At 43.6% G+C, this 23,230-nt stretch overlaps 1 protein-coding gene across 1 annotated transcript in view; it reads right to left on the reverse strand.

Moving 5' to 3' along the window:
* NET1 (neuroepithelial cell transforming 1) overlaps positions 1-22,327 on the reverse strand; it is a 37,677-nt gene extending 15,350 nt beyond the window's left edge. The window contains exons 1-3 of the mRNA XM_073652474.1: positions 22,090-22,327; positions 7,304-7,370; positions 2,504-2,563 (exon numbers count right to left, since the gene is read on the reverse strand). Coding sequence (XP_073508575.1) covers positions 2,504-2,563; positions 7,304-7,370; positions 22,090-22,238 — 276 coding nt within the window. The 5' untranslated portion in view covers positions 22,239-22,327. The remainder of the gene's footprint in view (positions 1-2,503; positions 2,564-7,303; positions 7,371-22,089) is intronic.
* Positions 22,328-23,230: the final 903 nt, after the last annotated feature.

Here is a 23,230-nt window from a genome sequence, read left to right on the forward strand (position 1 = left end):
ATTCATAGCTTTGATGCCTTCAGTGTGAATGTACAATTTTCAAAGTCATGAAAATACAGAAAAATCTTTAAATGAGAAGGAGTGTCCAAACTTTTGGTCTGTACTGTAAACCTAAAACTTTCTCTATATTGCCACGCAGTTGGGCCATGAATTGTGGCCATAAGGACCAAAAAAATACAGTCACTATATGGATGTGCAGCAGTATTAGTACTGCATTGACCCATTCACAGTTACTTCATTCTACAAAATAGAATGGGTCCCAGAAATTAAATCCCCACTGATCAATAGATATTGGCATATGCATTAAAGTGCTTATCTAAAATTTAAGAAAAATAAATAAAGAAGCAATGACCCATTTAAGGTTTCGAAGGTGCTGACTGTAGCACTCATCACTTGGGTCAGTTAAATGTAGCACAGGAAGCTGACTTCTTCCCTTTATTACTACCTTATCTCACACCTTGAAGCGCCTCCAGGTAAATCTGGGTTATATATTAGATCAGCAGCTTTTTTTTTTTTTTTTTTTTTTTTAAATAAGGTTTCCTGAAGCGCTGGAAGCACAAGATTTTCCCATTCCGATTTGCTCTATTGTGTATTGGTTATTGTTGCTATAAAACATGGGTAGTACCTGACAAGGTAAACAGGCAGCCGAGTCACCGACTAAAAGAATCCAGCCTGTTATATGAAGTCTTTTAGGCTGCATCTACACTGAAAGATTATCGAACAAGCGTTAAGACCGCTCATTTCACGAGAACCTTTCAGTGTAAACAGGCAGCTGATCACCTGATAAATGAGGACGACGCTTAATCATCAAGTGAAATGATCTTTTGAGCAGCACAGATCACAGTTCTTGGCGGTGCATTGTCCTACGTAAACAGGACTTGGGCTGCTATGGTTCTCGGCAGCCTATATGCACCCATCCATTACAGATCGCCCAGTGCGCATCCTTTATTTTGCTCTGCCTGTGTAAACAGGTTATTAGATGACGCCCATTCGGTAAACGTTTACTGATCGGGAATCATTAAAGGGGTGGTCCAAAACAAACATTTATTTTAATTCTAGAAGGCTATTTAATGTAATAATCTAAATCACTTTTTTTTAACATACTTTAATTAAAAAATTCCCGATCGTTCCCTCACTACGCTATCTAATTGCTCTATTTATTTATTTTTTACTTGCTTCCTGTTTATGTCACCTTGTTTGAGTACCACCAGTGCATGCTGGGATACTCAAACAACACATGATCAGGGGGAGGAGGCTGCGGCCACCGCTGCAGCCTCTGCGCCCAGCCTTAAACGAATACTCAGTGATATCTGTTTCAGGGGCTGCGCTAGTCCCTGCTCTACTGAGCACGTGTCGGTTGTCAATTCTGACGTATACCTCAGTAGGATTTTGTCATTGTGCAATATTCTTTTTAATAACCAAAAAAATGTGGAGAGATTAGCCCCACCTCCTTACAATGTGCACTGACAGTGCACTCTTGCCAGTCCATCACTTTTCATCAGAGTCAGGGAGGGAGCGCACTGTCACTGTGCATTGAAAAGAATATTGTACAGTGACAAGATTCTAATGAGCATATGTATGAACTGACAAGCGATGCATGCTCAGTAGAGCAGGGACTAGCTCAGCCCCTGAAAAGGAAATCACTGATTATGCTTCGTTTTAGGGGGGGGGGGGGGGGGGAGTGGGCGGCATCAAACAGGAAGTAGGTAAAAAAAAATAATGTTAGCTAGTGTAGTGAGAGAACGATAGGGAATTTTTAATTAAAAGTATATTAGAAAATATTAAATCATTACATTAAATAGACATTTAGGATTAAAATAAATGGTAGATTCAAACCACACCTTTAAGTCCAGCTGGCCTTTACATGTATATGAGCCCTCACTAACCCTTTATTGACCAGGGAATTCTTTTTTGTGCTCTTTGGGTGAATCTTTAGGTTAATAGTGTTAGGAAGGTGCAGCACTCAGGAGAAAATGAACTCTCTCGGGAGCTGTCAAAGTCCCAGAGTATGCTTAGAACCGCAGTTCTCAGAGCGGTGACTATAGCCAGGCCGGTACGCCTGAAGACAGGAGGCTACTGGGAGAAATAAAAGTTCATTTTCTCCTGGGTGCCGCACTTTCAGTAGGTCGGCCAGGCACTTTCCTTCCTATTAACCCTATATATGCATGTTAATAGCGGTATTGGACTTATAAGGTTCTCTTAAAAGCTCAGCAATTACAAGCAGCATGGTAGTACTACTGCCTTGCAGTATGTTCCTCCATGGATTTCCTCTAACATTGACTGTAAGAAGCTGAAGAATATATTCAAGTTACATTAGCAACAGAAAAAAATAACTTATTAGAACTTAGCCGCATTGTCTGGTGGAGGGCAGGACTTTCTGTATGAACGTGACAAAATACTATATGTACTATTACACTTCCTAGTGACGTCTGGACCATAACTAGGCTCTGATGATTCAAGACCGTTCACTATTTTTGCACATTTGTTAATTACATCTTGTTACCTTCAGATCAAAGCTACAAAGGCTGAAAGTGTCGTCATCCTTTTCTTTGCGTTTCCTCTTCTGAAAGTAAAAAAAATAAAGTATCAGTCAACGTATCACAACGTTACTCAGTGATGCAAGGTTAAAACACGAGTTCTCTACAGCAGTCAGACAGGCCCCAATGATATACGGTATAACAAAGGTCGCAGAGCACTGATGAACAACCATGCACACACCTATCATCAGTAGGGAGAATAGATGCTTGAATATTCTAAATGCTAGAACCTTTCGTAAAGAGCTGGTCACACAGTTACATGTATTGCACCATGCAGACTAACAGACTGAGTTATGCCTATACCATTTATTCAGGTGGGCAGCCCAAGACCTCTAGCTGAACCCCACAAGTGCTAATACACAGCAAGTAACCAGTGCGGTGTGTGAAGAGGGCAGGCTGCCTGGCCATTTCAATAACTAAGGCGGCCCACCTTCATAGTCATGGCTAATGCAATTATGGAGAAGCGGGTTGGCTTAGATATTGACAGGAGCCAGCCCCCCATCACACACAGAAATGGTCATGAGCCTACAAAAGGAAAGTCTATCTTCTGCTGAATTCAGGCTGGAAATGAAGCTGCCATAAAGGCTGATATTATTTTTAGATCTGACATCTTTTTCAATTTAGTAATACACTTGAATTAACAAAGTCAAAGGGGTTATGTTTTACAACAGGCAACACTGAGAAGCAACCATTAGGATAGGCCAACAATGTTTAGGTCCAGGAAAAACCCTTAAAAAGGGTGATTTGCGAAGCGCAAGGACTTTTTGTTAGAAGATTCAACTAAAGAAAAGGTGATCACAGGATCGCTCGCTGTTGACACTGCTGCGCATTAAGGGAAACACAAGAACTCAGAAAACCACGTCAATGTTGAGTTCACACTCCACCACCCTGTGCCGCTCAGGTCTTCCCGGCACAATCACATTGTAGATAGAACACATGCCCATTATAATCTGAGGCCGTTCACAGGTCAGTGGTTTTGTGTGGTCCTCGTATCCACAAAAGAACAAAATTATGCAGACATGTCCATTTCTTTTTTTTTTTCATCATACTTGTATAGCTGATTTTCGTCAACAACGCTATGGGTCCGTAAAAAACATTGTAAAGAATAGGGAGAGGCTTTGTAATTCAATTCATTTATCCATACAAGAAAATCCCTGATGGTAAGAAGTGACACTGACCAAACACTCAGGAAACGCAAACCATTTTTTTTTTTGCATGCATTAAAAGTCGCTGACGTCTGACCAAGGCATAAGGCTGTGTTCATATGCATTGGATATGTTGGGGCTTTTAATGGGGTTGTCCACTACTAGAACAACCCTTTCTTGATCTAAATGTTTGGCCCCGATAAAATAAAAAAAGCTTGTACTTACCTCCTGTGCCGGCGCAGTTCCAGCGGTGTCAGCACTCATGGTCCCAGGGCTCCCGTGTGGTTGTTGTGACACGTGAGCCCAGCATCCAATCTGTGCTGGCGTCACTGTCCCCACCTTCTGTCGAACTGAACATGAAGAGGAAGTCAGATCAACAACAAGAAAAACCAACAAAGTTGGAAAACCAGGGTACAGAACTAAAACAACCAGACACGAAAAAAAACATTAAAAATTAAACCTTTAATCAATCCTTTTAAAAATGTACTCAATAGTACCTATGGAACAAAGTTTACACACAAAAGGAGATATATATATATTTTTTTTATATTTAAATAGTCCTGTGAGGGGAGGGATATATGAACACAATCAAAATTACCCTAGGTTAGCCCTAGTGACGAATCTTACCCTACCTAATAGCAGAGTATTTTTCACCCTAGGGGTTCAAGTGGTGTCCCCGCTCATCTGTAGCTGTCCCTCACTTCTTCCTATATCTCCTTGGACAAATATATAATAAATATACAAATAGAAAAATGAATTTCCTTAGTATAAGATTACAAAACGTTAAATCAAACAGCAAAATGCCAATCACATACAATATCAGAAATGGACTCAATTAAAAGTAGCCCGTTTTTTGAGGTATCAGTTAATGCTTTTTGGCAATACCCCTTATGGGACCATAAAAAAATAGTCATATATAATCCAATGCTAGAAAAGTTCAAGACAAAAATACTGATTAGGATATCAAAGATTAATTTAAATAAATGCAGAATGATTCTTCTGAGATATCCACCGATGCTCCTCAGTACTGCTTCCTATGGGGTCATAATGAGAAGACAACGCATGGACCACTAGTAGCAGGTTTTCAATGAATGTCCCTGTTTTTTTGTAGTCCCTCAGAAAAAAATCAGTCAAAAAAGACGAAATGTCCATTCATAATGTCCCAGCATCAACAGTTATGCAGCATGTCCCAACAAAATAGTTTCAAAAATTATATAAACGGACTTATCTTAGGGATGGCTCTTCTGAGGTGTCGAGTGATGTTTTTCAAGCAGTACTCCTTAGGGGACCATGGAGATTATCCAACCATAGAAAATTCTCTAGTAGGAGATTTTCACCAAGTGTGTCCACTTAGATAGTCCAAAGGAAGGTTTCACCAGTAGGAAAATTTCAGCAAGCACATCCATTCAGGTTTATTCAAGAAAAGTCCATTAAAGATGTCCCAAAGTCATAAGCCAAACAAAAGGTCCCGTCCACATAGTCCCTACGCGTTTCACCCCCTCCTCAATATGGGGCTCATCAGGGGACAGACCATGTCAGAGGAGATAGCCCATAGTAGGTGTACAGCCAATGCGTGCTCCCATAATTCGAAAAACAACCGTACCTTTTGTTTGGCTTATGACTTTGGGACATCTTTAATGGACTTTTCTTGAATAAACCTGAATGGATGTGCTTGCTGAAATTTTCCTACTGGTGAAACCTTCCTTTGGACTATCTAAGTGGACACACTTGGTGAAAATCTCCTACTAGAGAATTTTCTATGGTTGGATAATCTCCATGGTCCCCTAAGGAGTACTGCTTGAAAAACATCACTCGACACCTCAGAAGAGCCATCCCTAAGATAAGTCCGTTTATATAATTTTTGAAACTATTTTGTTGGGACATGCTGCATAACTGTTGATGCTGGGACATTATGAACGGACATTTCGTCTTTTTTGACTGATTTTTTTCTGAGGGACTACAAAAAACCGGGGACATTCATTGAAAACCTGCTACTAGTGGTCCATGCGTTGTCTTCTCATTATGACCCCATAGGAAGCAGTACCGAGGAGCATCGGTGGATATCTCAGAAGAATCATTCTGCATTTATTTAAATAATCTTTGATATCCTAATCAGTATTTTTGTCTTGAACTTTTCTAGCATTGGATTATATATGACTATTTTTTTATGGTCCCATAAGGAGTATTGCCAAAAAGCATTAACTGATACCTCAAAAAAACGGGCTACTTTTAATTCAGTCCATTTCTGATATTGTATGTGATTGGCATTTTGCTGTTTGATTTAACGTTTTGTAATCTTATACTAAGGAAATTCATTTTTCTATTTGTATCTTTATTATATATTTGTCCAAGGAGATATAGGGAGAAGTGAGGGACAGCTACAGATGAGCGGGGACACCACTTGAACCCCTAGGGTGAAAAATACTCTGCTATTAGGTAGGGTAAGATTCGTCACTAGGGCTAACCTAGGGTAATTTTGATTGTGTTCATATATCCCTCCCATCACAGTACTATTTAAATATATATATATATATATATATATATCTCCTTTTGTGTGTAAACTTTGTTCCATAGGTACTATTGAGTACATTTTTTAAAGGATTGATTAAAGGTTTAATTTTTAATGGGTTTTTTCGTGTCTGGTTGTTTAGAGGAAGTCAGATCAGCTGCAGCCCAGACTTTCTCTCCATTTTCAAATCGACAGAAGGCAAGGATGGCGAGGACAGAGATGCCAGCGCTGATTGGGTGCCGGGCACCACATTTCATAACAACCGCACAAGAGTCCCAGGACCGTGAGTGCTGACAACGCTGGAACAGCACCAGCACGGTAGGGGAGTATAAGCATTTTTATTTTATTGTGGCTGAACATTTAGAGCAAGAATGGGTTGTCCTAGTTGTGGACAACCCCTTTAATTGCAGCAGTCCTGTGCCTTTTGCCATCTGTCTTCCTGTACAATTGCTTTAGCCTTAGTTCTGGTTAGAAGTGACTATGCAGAGTATCATGGTACTATTTAGCTGCCATTTCCATATAACATTATTATTGGGATTCTCTCTATCAATGGGAACAGATCACATTCGATTTTATTAGGGAAATTTTATTGTGTAGTTCGCTACTATAAAACAGTACAAGTTTCACAGGAACAATGAAGAAAGAATAAAAAGCGAGTAAAAGGTCTAGTAGCGCTGAACTAGACAGGAGAAAAAAAAACAAAACAGCCCTGCTGCTGTAGACATAAACACATCTGCGGATTCAGTTATGGGGAAGAAAACGCTCGTAGACAACATCTGGATTAGGTTAGGGCATTTAAAAGAGAATAAAGTGAGTCACTCCTGACGACCGCCGTCTAGAACGAGGCTTTCAGCAATGGCGTACAGATGTTTGCCATTATGACACACTGAAAGAAAACCCTTTCCAGGCCAGATTTACATGTATACAAAGCATGCGATCTCTGCACATCGTATACAGCGACTGCAACTAGTGTCAGAAAGTAAGGAAAATATTTACAAGATTGTTTATATACAATGGAGAATTCACACAAAAATGTCAAAGTCACCACAGAGATATAACAGATCAAGAAATGTACACACAGATCTACATCAGTACGGGCAGAGAGTACTAACCAGTGTAAAATCCCATGGTGTGCTTGGAGTCAGGAAGGTGAAGGAGCTCCCTCTTCTGAGCGAATGTCTGCGAGAAGATACAAGAAAGAAACAGCAGTTTAGCAGTAATAAGTAATGCTAGGAGTTAATCTTCCATTTCAGTGCCATTTCCCACCTTTCTGTACAGGTTTACTCATGAGTGACCCAGTATTTACTGTCGGTGGAAAATAAATGGCACTTGTATGTAAGCGAAGGGTGAACATGGCAGGCAGATTAGCTGCAGATATGTCTGACTGTCCCATTACTCTGAAATCTATGTACAAGCTGCAGACACCCCATCAGAAGCTTTTGTACAAAATCCACCACATGTTAACATAGCATTACAATCATTACATAGGAGCTGGCGTTCATGCCCACCAGAGACCCTTTACTGGGGCAGGTCCTCATCGTTCCTAGAGCAAGTGGGGGCCGGGAGCAGGGCCGACAGCCGGACATCGTGGAACGTTTCATCAATCAAGTACATAAAAATGGAGAGTTTGTGGTATATATCTGCACTGCCGGCTGATGATGAACAAAAACATCAAACGCCAGAGAGGATATAAAATAGTGGTTGCTTTTATTTTTCTACGCATTTCGAAGGGTAACCCATATGGTTTTTATTTCCTGAAGTGGGTTGCACTTCGAAATGAATAGAAAAATAAAAATAAAAAGGATTTTAAATAGCAGTGCGGATATATACCATAAACTCTACATTTTTATTGAAATCACCAATGAATCTGCAGCAGTCATACAATCTTGGATCGGGTCAGCATACATTAATACCATTTTTGATCATTATCAACCGGATAAGAGCCTATTTTTTTTGCGCTATTTTTTCTCTTCAGCTTTTTATATTTTCATCGATAAAGTGTGTTAGTAAAAATCTATTACATTTTATACACAATAGAAAATGTACATTTCTAATAAAAATAATATTAAGACGGACTGTTTATCGTAGATTCTACAAAAGAGAAAAGTTTTAGTGTTTATTACTTCCTTGCTGTGGCGCCCCCTAGTGTTCTTTTGATTTCTTCTCAGTGGAGCATGTGGACTGCACCTTCCTTTCTAGCAGGGTTGAAGCGGTCCATAGTGGACAGACCACCACTGATTAATAAGTTACCACCCTCCAGTAGATAGTTGATAAAGGCGTTGTCCAGTGAATTATATGCTCAGACCATTAGGCTTTAGCAGCTACCAAAACCACACAAAGTGGGGAAGATTTATAAGTACGGCATCAAGTAAACCAGTCTTTAATAAATTAGAAACGTCTTATGCCAGAGTGGATTTTCATTAAGAAGCGCACGCCTCGTCAGAAATCAGGTGCATTCCTGTGCATGCGACAAACAGATCTGCTCTGCTGTAGATTTGCCATTTTCTAGGGAAAATTCTAGTAATTTTGTCAGGTCAGGTCAGGTGGAGCGCCATCCATTTGTTTTCTCTCCCCATGTGTCATGAGAGGAGGAGAAAATAAAACTTGCAAATTACTGCATACATATGGCAAGCGCTATAATTGGCAACCTTTCTTAGGCCAGTTTCTGGTATAAATGCTGTAATAGGAGTCCTAGTATATGCTGACTATGGTGCATCTAGGCCAAGTGGTCATGGCTGTATAGTGCGCACATGAGACCAGCACCTGGGTGGCCTAAGCAGCCCATAACTATGAACATCTTTTCCACGCTCTGTATTAAGTAAAGACAACCTTTTGCTTTAAGTTTGTTTTTAACTTGTTACAGTTTCAATACGATCCACTGGCGGAATTGCAAGTAACTTTATTCTATAAGGGTATGTTCACACACAGCGTTTTTGCTGCATTTTCGCCTTGAAAAAACGCAGCATTCCATTGTTCAAACCAAGTGAAAATGATTTCTGAAATCTCATGCACATGTTGCTTATTTTTTCCTTGCAGCATGGCAATTCTTTCACCACTTTTTACACGTTCTAATGAAAGGGAAAAACAACATAACAAAAGCCATCAAACGCACTTTTCTTTATGCAGCGTTTCTCCTGCAAAGAGACATTTTCTATATAGAAATGTCGGCATCACGTAACATGTGCACAGGCTGCATCTGCAGCTGTATAGCTGCAACAGAATCTGTCACAACTAAGGCTATGTGCCCACGTTGCATTTATGAAGCAGAAAATTTCTGCTGCATAAATGCAAGTCCTCTCCCGGAAAAACGCATGCGGAATTCCGCACGCGTTTATCGCGCTTTTTTCGCGCGTTTATCACGCGTTTTCCACATGCGGAATTGCCTTGCGTTTTTTATGCATTGAACAAAGGCAATTCTGCTTGCGGAAACGCAAAATTAAATGACATGCTGCGGATTTTTGAACGCAGCATAAACGCTGCGGAAAAATCCGCAGCATGTGCATAGAACTTGCGGAATCCCATTGGGGACCATGGGGTGCGTGTTACCAAGCATTTTACAAGCGTTTCCGCTGCGGAAATTCCGCATCAAAAACGCTTGAAAAATGCTACGTGGGCACACAGCCTAACCATGTGCGGCTCCAACAGTGAAACACTGCCACCCAGTGGGACACAGAATTATTACATCATGTAACAGGAAATCAATCACCTAAAAAAATTGCCTAAAAATAAGTTATAATTGTTCAGTTCATAATAACCAAAGTAAGCCACCAGCAAGAACAAAAAAAAAAAAAAAAAAAAAAACAAGAGATTTTTTTTAAATTAATCTTCCAAGAATTGCGGGACCCGAACAAGAAGTATGCAGAGACATTAGCAATGATTCTTCATATTGTCCATATGCCAAATCTGCAGAAAATTAAGAATATTGGTGCCAATTTATTTATTGATTTGCTACTGCGGATTAAGTTTTAAAAAAAATCCAGTACACTTTGAAAAGGGACAACCGTTTTAAAGAGAATCTATGACCAGGTTTTTGCTACTTCATCTTAGAGCAGCAGAATGTAGGAAGAGAGACCCTGATTCCAGCAATGTATCACTTAGTTTACTGGGTTCAGCAGTTGTGACAGTTTTTAGATGTGGAATGTAGCAGAGCTCAAAAGCTAAACCAACCCACACCACAGATTTCTGTGTACATTGTTTATAGACCGTGAGCTGCTTATCACAGCACAGGAGGGGCGGAGACATTACAGTGCCCACACAGCCAGCAAGTCACAACAATGATAATGTCCTGGTGATAAAACCTTCATTGTAAGCAAACAGCATAAAGCCAGATCTCAATCTGCGCATGTTCCACCTCTGCCGGTCATTTTCCCCAAAATCCACTGCAGTGAAAACGATGGGAAATGTGGGGACTCTGATGACATTTCCTGAAAGGCCTGGAGCCCGTCGCAGCCTCTTCCCAGAGGGGCCTGCAACATCAAACCACTCCCGCCGCCGCCGGCAGCTTCCTGCAGCAGCCATCCTGCCTCCTGGGACCCCGATCCACCCCCCAGTAAGCTACATTTGGATTATAAGACACACCTTCACCCCCCCCAAGTTTGGGAGGGGGGGGGGGTCTTTTATAATCCGAAAAATATAGTATATGTCTTACACTGGTAAAGCCCCCTTTTCATTTACAGTAAGCTCTGGAGGAAGATTCTCAGATAGATCCATGTCTGGCTCAGACCTTTAAGGCTTATTTACATATTAAGAAAAACATGATTTCTCTGGAATAAGACATCAGATCGCAGATATCAAGGTATCATTTTATTCAGCTTCCTATGACCTACATGCCCATATAGACAGCTTAGGAGGGTTGATCCTACTGACAGATTCCCTTTAATGCTGGTTTCTCAGTGGGACCACCAAATCACTTAAAGCTGTGTTGACATGCTGCGGTTTTAAGTTGCAGTTTTCCAAAATAAAGGCAAAAATGTATTGCTTTTCCAAGAGCAAGTCGCGTACCAGGGGTGTTCAGGACACGGCAGTTACAGACTTAGAAAACCGACTCTTACACAGTTCGTTCAAGAGAAACTATTTTAACCAGACAATAGAAAACATTCATAACATTCCGCATACATTTACCAAACGGCTGGAAGCTCCGTGCTATACAGCATGGCACTCAAGAGATCTGCATTTATCCTTTTCTCTACAAATCTGCATATTGGCGTGCCTGTCTAAACATTTTTCTTCCTTCTGATTTTTAGGGCTTGTACAGAGGGCAAAACTATCTCTTGGGTTCTGTGAAAACGAGTTGACACTTTAGGGAGATTATTTTTTCCTCTAATATTTGAGTGAAGTGGGGAAGGGCATGGAAAGTGCTTGGATATCTCCTACCTTTCTGGCTGAGGTTAATGCGAAAAGAAGAGATGTTTTAAGGGAGATCATTTTTAGGGATGCTGACTCTAAAGGTTCAAAAGGAGGGTTGGTCAGTGAATTTAGAACCAAGTTCAAGTCCCAAGGCACTAGCTTAGATTTTACAACAGGCCTGGATTTAAATGATGCTTTAATAAACTGAGATTCAGTAGTTTCCTGCCAGATCACAGAAAAACAAGGCGCCTAATGCTCAGACCTGAACCTTCAGAGTACTAGTAGCCAAGCCCAATTCAAGGCCTTTTTGAAGGAATTCTAAAATCTTTCCTATAGGTGCCCCTTCCTCTACTTTGGCACCTGAGAAAGATAGAAATTTTTGCCAGGTTCTAGCATAAATAAGTGTGGCAACCAGCTTCCTACTACACAAAAGGGTTTCTATTCGGCTGGATGAGAACCATTTTCTCTTTAATAATTCCCTTTCAAATTCCACGCCGTCAGATGTAATCCTGGAGCTGGAGGGTGGACAATCGGCCTTTGAGAGAGGAGGTCCAGGATCTCTGGCAGGATGCACGGATCTGACACAGACATTTCCCTCAGACATGCAAACCAGGGCCTCTTGGGCCAGAACGGTGCTATGAGCAATATTCGTGCTCTATCAGTCCTGACTTTCCTTATGATAATGGGGGTAAAGACATAGGCCAGGCTGAACTTCCATGGAATTAGGAGTCCATCACCAGGGGACCTTCCCTGTGATTCACGGAGCAGAATTCTCTTACTTTCCGGTTTTGTCTGGTGGCAAATAGGTCCACCACTGGAAGACCCCACATCAGAGTCATCTGGGAAAAAAAAAAAAAAAAAAAGGGTTGCTGACTCAATAGCCATTCTCCCTCCCTTAGATTACTGCGGCTCAGGAAATATGCCTTGGTGTTTTCGCTTCCCTTTACATGTAGGGCAGTAAGGGAGAGTAGATGTATTTCTGCCTCCTGCAACAGCTTGTCTGCTACCCTTTCATTAGAGATTTTGATCGGGTACCCCCTTGGTGGTTTATATAGGCCATGGCTACACGGTTGTCCGAGAACATCCTGATGTCCTGGACCTGCAAGGATACAAGGAATTTGTTTACTGCTTTATCAACTGTCAATAGCTCCTTGGCATTAGAGGAGAAATTTCTCTCCTTCTGACCAAACACCCTGAACCAGTTCTGATCCTAGATGGGCTCCCCAACCCGAAAGACTTGCATCAGTGACTAACACCCGGGAGGGGCTCACCGCCCAGGGAACCCCCATGGACAGGTTTCAGTCATACAACCACCATCCCAGGGACTGTCGAGCGGGGGGATAACGTTAATATACCTTCCAGCTGCCCCCCTAGAACTGATTCATTATATAACACATCCCACTGTAGCGCTCTAGAGTGGAATTGAGCCCACAAGACTGCAGGGAAACAAGATGTTAAGGTACCCTGCAGGGACATGGCACATCTATGGTATTCTTCACTTGCTGCCGAATCGCTCTTATTTTTTTGAGGCAGTAGGTAAGATTCTTGCTTTTTTTGAATCTAGCATGACTCCCAGGAACTGCTGGGCCTCTGAAGGAACTAGTTTAGTTTAGATTTTTGTAGATTTAACAACCAACCCAAACTCTGTAAGGTTGACATTACTTCCTTCATGTGAAGTTCACAATCATGGAAGGAATTCCCAACTACCAGGAATTGGTCCAGATAGAGTAAAGGACATTCTCATCATCCCCTAACACGAGACATAGAAACCCTGGGTGCTATAGCTAGCCCAAAGAGAAGGGATGTGTACTGGAAGTGTTTAATTACAGCCCCCCACCTCCCCCATATTCACCGCCACCCTTAAGTACTTTTGGAAATCCGTATGAATGGGTACATGGTAGTACGCATCTTTGAGATCTAAGACCGCTATATAACAACCAGGAAAAATAAATTTTATTGCCATTTTCAGCGTTTCCATTTTAAAAGGTATACACTTTTAGGTATTTATTCAGGGCCTTTAGATTGACTATTGTCCTGAGGGAGCCATCTGGTTTGGACACCAAAGATGAGAGGGGAGTAAAACCCCTGCCCTCTTTCTGGTACCGGAACCTCCGTCAGGACTGCCTTTGCAACTAAGTCAAACTTCCCGCTGTAGGGAAAGCTGCTGCTCTGGAGAGGAGCGAGAGGGAGTAATCATAAATCTACCCCGGGGTAGAGAAGAAAATTCTAACTTCAGTCCTGACTTCACCAGACCGAGGATCCATCTGCTCGCAGTGATATGCTCCCAAGCTGGGAAAAAATTAGGCTTCTTCCACTCTCTCTGGATTAACCCTTGAATTTTACTACATAAGGGGAACCCCTTCTTCTGGTCTAGATCCCCAAACATCCTATCCCCAACAGATTTCTCTGTCTTAGAGTCCACAATACCCATTGTGGTACAGACGGCTTTAACCAGGGAGTCAACTTCGTTCAGGGGAAAACAGTGATGGCCTGAGTCGCTATCTGAAGAGGATGCAGAAAGGGAAGAATTATCCAAGTCCTCGGGATCAATAGGAACTGAGGAGTCTTCGGATACCGGAGAAGGAAACCTTCGCCGCTATCCTGACGTTCTTTTAGAGAGGGCTTTGCCTATTTCTTCCTTGATCAAGGATCTTAATCTTGAGGAGAAATCAGGGGTCTCTTCAGCCAAGTCTGATCAATACATGATCTACAGAGTTTTTAAAGGTAAGAGTCTGGTAGGGGAATTTTACATAAGGCACACTCCTTGTGCTTGGATTTTGCACCACACTTCTTTCCTTGAAAAATTAAACAAGGAGAAGGGACAATCACCAAGTGAACTTTCACAAAGATCATTTACCCTTTACTCAGACATACAGTACCGGGTTAACCGAAGGCTCTTTCTAAATTGGAGGATTCTCTCTCGGGGCTGTAGAAATCTTTCTCCTGCCTGAACTTTTCTGGCTGGACCTTGTAGATCCATGTCTGCCTGTGGAACGGCTGCTTCCTCCATTAGAACGAGGGCGACGCTGGACCACCAGTTCTTGGGGCTCCCCAGGCAGATCTTGTTGCTGCTGCGGCGACTGCTGCTGCTGGCAAAAACTCATCATGGATATCATGTGAAGAGCTGGGAAGCATCCCACCAGTGGAGCCAACCTCTTTTATATTGACCACTGCCCGGTACCATCGGGTCACCAGATCCTCTACGTGGCCCTGGATAGGTTCCCTAGCGGGGAACCCCTCGCCCGTACAAGCATGCCGGTCCGGTGCGTCTACAGCAGACATCCTCCGGTACTTTCGGGTGACCATGCGGGCCGCCATCTTGGATCGTGTCATCAAGTCGCGTCACACGGCCGCGCCCACCGTCATGTTGCACATTGCGAACGAGGCTCAGGCCGCGCGTCACCCGCAGGCGCGGCCCACCTTCCTGCTGTGTGAAGCTGCAGGTTTCCCCCGCATCCAAGTCACGCTGAGCGGTCCATCCCCAGGCAGAGGAGACCAGCTCTCTACGCCATCGCTCATGGAGCAGTCCCCCCCCTTGAGCCCACCGTGGCGCCTCCAGGGATCCCGCACCGGCCGAAGCAGAGAATGCATCCCTGCCTGAACCGGCAGGCCGGGTCTGGGACAGGAAGGGCTTCCATCTTCTTAGGTAAAACCTGACAAGTTCCCCCATCAAGCACAAGAAACCAAACAAGCATGGAGAGAGGTACCGCCCTTTTAAGCCTGTAGGTTTTCTGTCCTTGGTGGGCGGATCCCCTCTCTCGTGGTGAGGTCATGGGTGAGTGAATAAAATAACATTGTAAAGAAGCAAAAAACTATTTACAACAGTGTTACACTGATATGAATACAGGTATACATAACTATCACCCGGATGGATTGACACTCATCTCACACAAGCACTCACAGACATCACAGTAACTGCAGCAATTCTGATTTTGAACATCATGGCAAAAGCCTGCTTTATTGCTACAATATGTGAAAACTGCAAATAAAAAAAAAAAAAAAAAAGCATTATGGCCGCAATATGTAAACCTCCCATTTCTTTGGCAGATGTTGGGGGATGGGGGGGGGGGGGGAATCAAACAGCAGGACTTCTACATGTGCAAAACTTTTGTTCTCTGTGTGATATGCAGAAGTAGTGCAGTTACTTTAAAAGCATTCAGAAACTATTAGAAGTAACACGAGCACAGGAGACAGAAAGTGTTGTGCTCCAGAAGCATCCAGCAACTGGAGGGGTTAACAGTCACAGGAGAAGGAATCCCCCAGGGGGATTGTGGGGAAGTTGTTTACTGTCTGGCTGGAGCACAAGAGAAAGGTGGCTTATGATCGGTAGCTCACAAAAGGCAAGGGAACAGAATTGAGGTCAGGAGGGAAGCTAATCAGAGGTCAGTTAGACTCCCTGAGCTAACAATGTGGAGTATTATAGGCCAGGAAGATAAGGATTGGAAGGAAGCCTGTCAGAGATCATCTCCCTCATCACACCCTTCCCCCCTCCATCTCCATGCAGGATAAAGAATGCTGTGTACTATATGAGTCCTTGTGAATGAAAAGCCTGCGGTTGTGTATGCATTAAAACTGTGCTGTACTGTGCTACCGGATAATAGACTGTGTACTGCGGTGCTGCAAAGGAGACTGTACTGTTATTACTGGAGTCTGTTGCTCAAAGAGACATTTGCATTGCACTGGCCGTGCCTCATTAAATGTTACTGTTCTACCGTTTATGAACACTCTTGTCAGATGTGTCTGGTCAGCAACTGAATCTATCGTGCGCCTGAGAGAAGCTGCAGCCTATGATCGCCTAAGTAATGGTTCCCCCAGGATTCCAACGAATTCATGAAACCCGTCTCGCCCCCATCTGAACTTAAGCGGCGTGCGTGTAACATCTGGGGAGATGAGTAGCTGCCCTGTTTGTCTGGCACAGTCCCTGCCCCATTAAAAATACATGCGTCTGTTGAGCATGCATAGATATAATAGGAGGTTTCAAAGAAAAGCCTTCTATTGAGTGCACTGTTACTGTGCATTGAAAGTAATATCGCACAGTGACAAGGGAGCTTGTACTGAGCATCCATCAGAATTGACAACTGATCCATGCTCAGTAGAGGAGGGACTAGCCCAGCCACTGATATGGAGGTCTTTGATAACGTTTTGTTTCAGGGTATGGACAGCAGCCTCTATCCCCTGATGGATGAAATCTTTGATAACATCTTCTTTGAGTATCCCAGCATGCACTGGGGATTCTGAAACAAAATGTCATCAAATCGGGAGTAGGTTAAAGAAAAAAAAAAAAAAAAAAGGAAAGATGCTTTAGTAAAAAAAAAAGACACTATTAGAAAACCTATCAGATTGTCACATTAGACAGATATTTAGGATTAATATCAATGTTCGTTTTGGACCACCCCATTACCTCCTCTAGGACCTAGTATTAAGTGATCTTCTGTGCCATAAGTTCAGGCAGACAGGAAGTAAGTAATAATGAAAGCTTCCTTGTTTAAATAAAAATAACTTAAAAAAAAAGTTGTTATATATTATTATACTGTATGTAACTAAAAATATAACAAGAATACCAAATCCTTCATAATAACATGATAAAAAATAATAATTATCCCTTTAAAGGGGACCTGTCAGTTGATACATGCTGCCCACAGTTTGTGCATCTATCAGTCACTGGCTGTAGTATCCCAGCCATGTATGGTTGTCTCTGACTCACTGTCAGTGGGTGGGCAGAGGCCAAGTCAATAGTGGAGCTCGGTCCTGGCAGCTTTTCCCCACCTACGGACAGTGACTGCCAAGTCTCTACCTATATGCATGCATAGGAAGAGACTTGTCAGTCACTCAGCAGGCAGGAAGAAGCCACCGGGGATCTGCCTGTGCAACTAGTCACCAGCACATCTTGGTCCCCGGCAGCTATTTAAACCATATTTTTCTCTGAAACACCATAGCATTTCAGAAACAAAAGATACATGGCTGTGATTGTACAGCCAGTGGCTGATACATGCTGCACACAGTTTGGGCATGTATCTGCTGACAGATTCCCTTTAAAAGGGGTTTCCCCTTTCAATTTTGTCCAAAATCCTCAATCTAGTATTAAAAATAAAAAGTTAGTAGTCACTCACCCTTCTCAGTGCTGCATCGCTGGTTATTTACAGGCAGCAACGGTGACGTCTCGTCAACAGCGCTGCAGCCCATCACTGTTCCCCACGGATACACTGAGCCCAACAATTGGCTGGTGTGGGTGTGTACCAAAATTTAGGAAACCCTGCACCCCAAAATCCAAATGGTGCTCCTTCTATTCTGCACCCTGGCATGTGTCCAAAAAGTAGTGTATGACCCATGTAGAAATGCCAGGTAGGATAGGGTTAAATGCTAACTCTGCAGATTTTGATTAGCACTCCTGGCTAAGTTCTACATATAAATAGGCTAGATGCTCATTTAAGTCAGCTGGAGAGGCTGAGCAGACTGGATGTGTCTTGAAGTTAAAGAGAGAGACAAGCCAGAATCTCTCTGAGAAGAGTCTGCACAGGCCGTGTCCACCAAACTGCAAGTATTAGTGGTTACTTTTTTTCACCGAACTGGGGCTACCTCAGCGGTGTCTGAAGTAGTCAGGGTCTATACGATTTAGTTAGCGCCTGGACAAGGCTAGGGAGTTATAATTATGATTTTGTGGTTTTGGTGCTGTGCAACCTGTGGAAAGCACTAAACTCCTTGTGTTTGGACCAAAACTGCATTGCTTGTGTGAACATTACCTGAGGTCTATTGCCTACCAGAGTGAGTAAATCCCTACAATTGGTGGATGAAATGCAGGCATCAAGTCCAAAAGAGCACATGCGATTGCAGTGTAAAGATTGAATGTCCTGGGTGAAGGCAGCTACAGCATTAAAAATACTCTGAAAGCATGGAGGATCACCACCAGACGAAACAGGAAACCAACAAACTCCTAATACAGCAGTAACAGTAGCAGATGTCTCTCCTGGCAGAAACTGTCCGGGACAGGGAGACGGCATCACCAGCCAAAGTGAAGGTGCCCAGTTGAGGCGAACGGTATGGGAGGCCTTACAGAAGATAACATCGAGGCTTTCCCGATTGTATTTAATAGGATGGCAGACACAGAGAAACTGCCCCCAGACCAATGGGCAGAGGTCCTAGCTCCATACTTTACAGGTGCCCAGCAGAAAGCATACTATGACCTTGCCCTGCAGGATGGCAAGGAGTAAGACCAGCTTAAGGCAGAGACTATGGCATGTTTGGGCATCACCCTGGCAGTCAACAGGTGCACCTCTGGTACTACCAAAGGGACAAACCTTCCCAGTCCCAATTGTTTGACCTGTTACACCTGGTACAAAATGGCTGCAGCCCGAGACCTGCTCTCCAGCACAGATGGTGGAAAGAACGGTGGTGGAGCGATTTATCCACTCATTACCGAAATCCGTGCAAAGCTGGGTTGCCAAGGAGACCAGAATGCAGATGACCTTGTGAGCTTCGTGGAAATATATTTGGTCATGGAGAACTTCATGAGCAATCAAGGGAGCCTAAAGTCACATTTCTGTGAGACCCAAAAGAAGTGGCCCAAGCCCACATCTGAGGGGCACACAAAGACCCAGAATGGGTCAGAGCAGGATTCAAATTGTACATCTCGTATCATTATCTGTTGGAGGTGTCGCGTCCCGGTTCACATATCAGCCGTTTGTCCCTTGACCTTGGAGCCAATGGACTGCAATGTAGGCCGGCGCTGCTCCTACTTTGCCTACCCTGCATACAGTGCTGCTCCTCATCCTGGCGAGGGGCCTCAGGAATGCCAGGTGACTGAACGGTGTCCAAGTGACAGGACTTCTGGACTCAGGGAGTTTGGTGACCCTGGCAAAAGCCGCATTTCCAAATGTTCTAGTCCCTTGGAAGGGGTGGGGAGTAAGGTGTATCCATGGAGAAGCCAAGAACTATCCCATGACCCAGGTTAATGTACACAGACTGTGGTTCCATGTCCCACCAAGTGGGAGCGGTCAAGGACTGTTATGTGCTATTATCGGTCGAGATTTTCAAACACAGAGGGCCAAAAATAAAAACTTGGACAAAGTTGCGGGCCAACCACTATTCAGAATGGCCCCACAAAGGGGTGGTGGTTCTATTTTGCAGGCCAAGTAAAACCACCTTGCGGGCCAGATTTGGCCCACGGGCCAGGAGTTTGACGTTTATGCTATAGAGATAATTCCTTAGAGAGCGCCCAAGATATTGGCCAGCCTCTGGCTTGCTCAGCCACCGCTGCTAGACCGTGCCCTGTCCTCTTGGCAATGAGCAATAAATAACCAAACAGAAAACCTGAAATTTCAGGAGAACCTGGACAAACCGAAAGAAAGAAGTAATTTAGAAAGATTGTTATTTTTACAATGCCTAGCTGCTCGGTCTCGCTGAAGATGATGGAATAGCGCTTTAAAGGGAATCTGTCAGCAGGCTTTTGCCATGTAATCTGAAGACAGCAGGAGATAGGGACTGAAACACAGAATTTAGGGATGTGTCAATTGTCAAAGTGCGTTCTATTGTTTACTAACAAAGATTTATCACTATGAAATTAACAGTGCCAGACTAGTCAGGCAATGACCCTGCTATAAGCACCTCACTGTTAGGCTATGTGCCCACGATGCAGAAATGCTCAGGATTTTTTCCTGAGCGTTTCTGCATCTCCCTGGCAGAAAAAAAACGCATGCGGATTGTACATGCGTTTTCCTGCCAGGGAGATGCGGATGTGAAGCGTTCTTCAATGGCATTTCCGCATGCGGGTTGACAAGCACTTTCCAAGTGATTTTAGCATCACTTGGAAAGTGCTTGACAACTTGGTCACACTATATAAATCCATGCAAACCGCATGAATTTATATAGTGTGACCCGAGAGAATGTCAAAAAATAAAAGAATAAATACTTACCCTCTGATGGCCCGTGCTGTCTTGCTTCGCTCCGTTCTCCCTTGCCGGCAGCGGTACATGAAGGACCTGCCGACGTCAGCGTCGCGTGACCCGTCACATGACTATGACATTAGCGCAGGTCCTTCAGTACATCGCTAGTTGCCGGCATGAGAGGAGGAGTGCAGCGGGGACCGCCAGAAGGTAAGTATATATAATTTTTTTTTTTTTTTTTTTAACACAGTTTGCTATGGTACCCGGGTCCGGAGGAGAGTCGCCTTTCCTCTAGACCTGGGTATCATCCGCACATTAGAAAGCATGGAATTCGCATTTACATATACAGTGATGCGTAATCCATGCGATCTAATGCAAGTCAATGGCGGCGAAAACGCAGCATTTCCGCTAAATAATTGGTAGTGCTGCGTTTTTTTCTGCAGCGGAAATTTCCGCAGCATGTGTACAGCACATGCGGATTATCATTGGGGAACATGGCAGGCCTTCTACCATGGGTTTTTTAAGCGTTTCTGCAGCGTTTCTGCCGCTGCGGAAACACTTAAAAACCGCATCGTGGGCACACAGCCTGAGGTCTTATTCAGACGTTCATTCTTCACATTCATGTTCCGTGTTCATAAGCACATACAGTGGTGTGAGACAGTTTGTTTACTTGTGTTATCTTTGTTAAATATTTACATTTGTTTTGTGATCTGAAACATTTTAAAGTGACAAACGTGCAAAAGACTAAGAAATCAGAAAGGGGGCAAAAACTTTTTCACACCACTGTACTCATTATAGGTATATGGACCTGTTCATATTTTTTTATGGATTGCGTGTCTATGCAAATATCAGGGTTTTTTTCTCAACGGCATCAAACATGAAAAGTACCCCAAAAAAAGTTATATGTCCCTTAAGAAAAAAAAAAAAAAAAAAAAAAAAAGCCAGCACACTAAAGCAAAAAAGTAGCTGGCTTTTGAAATGTGTATATATATATATATATATATAGATATATAGATATATAGATATATATATAAAACACACACAACACGAGAACTATGCCAGGTCTGGTCAGTGGTACATATACACAGTGTTCCTATGGGATTACTGCCAGACATGTGACAACCCCTTCTCTATTGCCACAGGTGACCAATAGCGGAACAGTACAGGGGGCACAGGTTTATCGGAAGCCAAAGATCAGGATTTCCATTTTGAGACCATAAAAAAGGAGAAATTACATATGGAATAAAAATATGAGCTCTTCCGCCATAACCACGGATGAATGGGCCAGGCATCCACAATGGTCGGTGTAGATGAACCCCCGGTATGCTGGGAGTTGTAGTGTCACCACATAAATGACTCAATGACTACTGCACTATCATAATGCCACAGAGGAGGCTTGGAGGAGTAGGTCTGCCCTTAGGTGGCAGTTACTGACAGGACGAGGATCTGGTCCCGCTCCCTACATGTATGGCGGCCCGCAGTGCCGAGCACACCCGCACATGACACCGGCGGCCCGCAGTGCCGAGCACACCCGCACAAGACACCGGCGGCCCGCAGTGCCGAGCACACCCGCACATGACACCGGCGGCCCGCAGTGCCGAGCACACCCGCACATGACACCGGCGGCCCGCAGTGCCGAGCACACCTGCCCTCAGGCCTGCGCACTCTCCTACCTCCTGGTGCAGCCCTTCTCCGGAGTGCTCTGCCCGGCGAGGCTAGTGACGGACGATTTGCGTGTAGGTCCATTTCTTTTTTTGGGCTTCGCATTCCCGGGGGGTGGAGAAGGCTCCGCCGGAGGCGCCATTACCTCCTCCCCCTCCATGGTGGGCTCAGTTATCACACGGCCGACACACGAACGTTTATCACTCACTCAACTGCCGCGCGAGTAGTTTGAAAAGAGCGGAAGTTGATCAATAGCCAATAGAATAGCGAGAAACTGGTTGCTAAGACACGGATAAGGGCTTACTCGCAGAGCAGAACGGATTCCTCTTGGTGACGTCACATCCTATGTGCGTTCCGCCGCCATTTTCGATGAGGGCAGACGGGTCTCGCAGTGTAGGAGCGCTCGTCATTGTTCTGCGCTACTTCTATGTTAGTTCCGCGTTCTGCATAACCTCAGTGAGCGCGGTGCATCTGTATGACGGGCTCAGCCTGGTACAGACATGAGGCCTTGATTCATCATCTGTGAGGGGTTTTTAATCACTTTTCTTCTTTTTGTCTTGTATTTGCAGGCGTTTTTGTGCCAAACTCATCCAAATGTCATATGTGATTCAAACATTTTAAGCGACGTAAAAAAAAAAAGTTCTGTTATTTTCATATTAAACTTTTTTTTTGTTGCAACTCTTCAGTGCAAAAAGTCAGATGTTTCGTGAAGTGGCACAAACAATAAGTTAGAAGCCTGGCGAGCGTGAAATCCCTCCATAGGGAAGGCTGAAGTGCGTGTGCAGCAAATGTCGCAGCTTTTTGAAAAGTTGTAAGTGATGATCAGGTAGAAGCACCCCCCGCAATGGCAAACTCAAAAGCAGACGAGAACTAAATTATAAGAAGGTGCAAATTAAAAATGGGTGCAATGCGATAATGAATTGGTCCACATCATTGCATTTACGCCAGTTTTTTAGGCATGAATATCTCTCAGCAGGGCTGGACTGGCCATCTGGCAATTGCCATATCAGCTGGCACCTACACTGGGCCGCTCTGTCACTTGGTGTCTCCTGGTATCTTCCGCTGTGCAGGGATCAACGCTGCACCCCTTCTCCTACGTGACCTCCTTTTCTTCACATTCACGTTATCCACATCAAGGATGAAAGAGGAGAT

This window comes from Phyllobates terribilis, unplaced genomic scaffold (assembly GCF_046119375.1).
Source record: "Phyllobates terribilis strain yellow unplaced genomic scaffold, ASM4611937v1 Scaffold_11__3_contigs__length_659146591, whole genome shotgun sequence".
NCBI lineage: Eukaryota > Metazoa > Chordata > Amphibia > Anura > Dendrobatidae > Phyllobates > Phyllobates terribilis.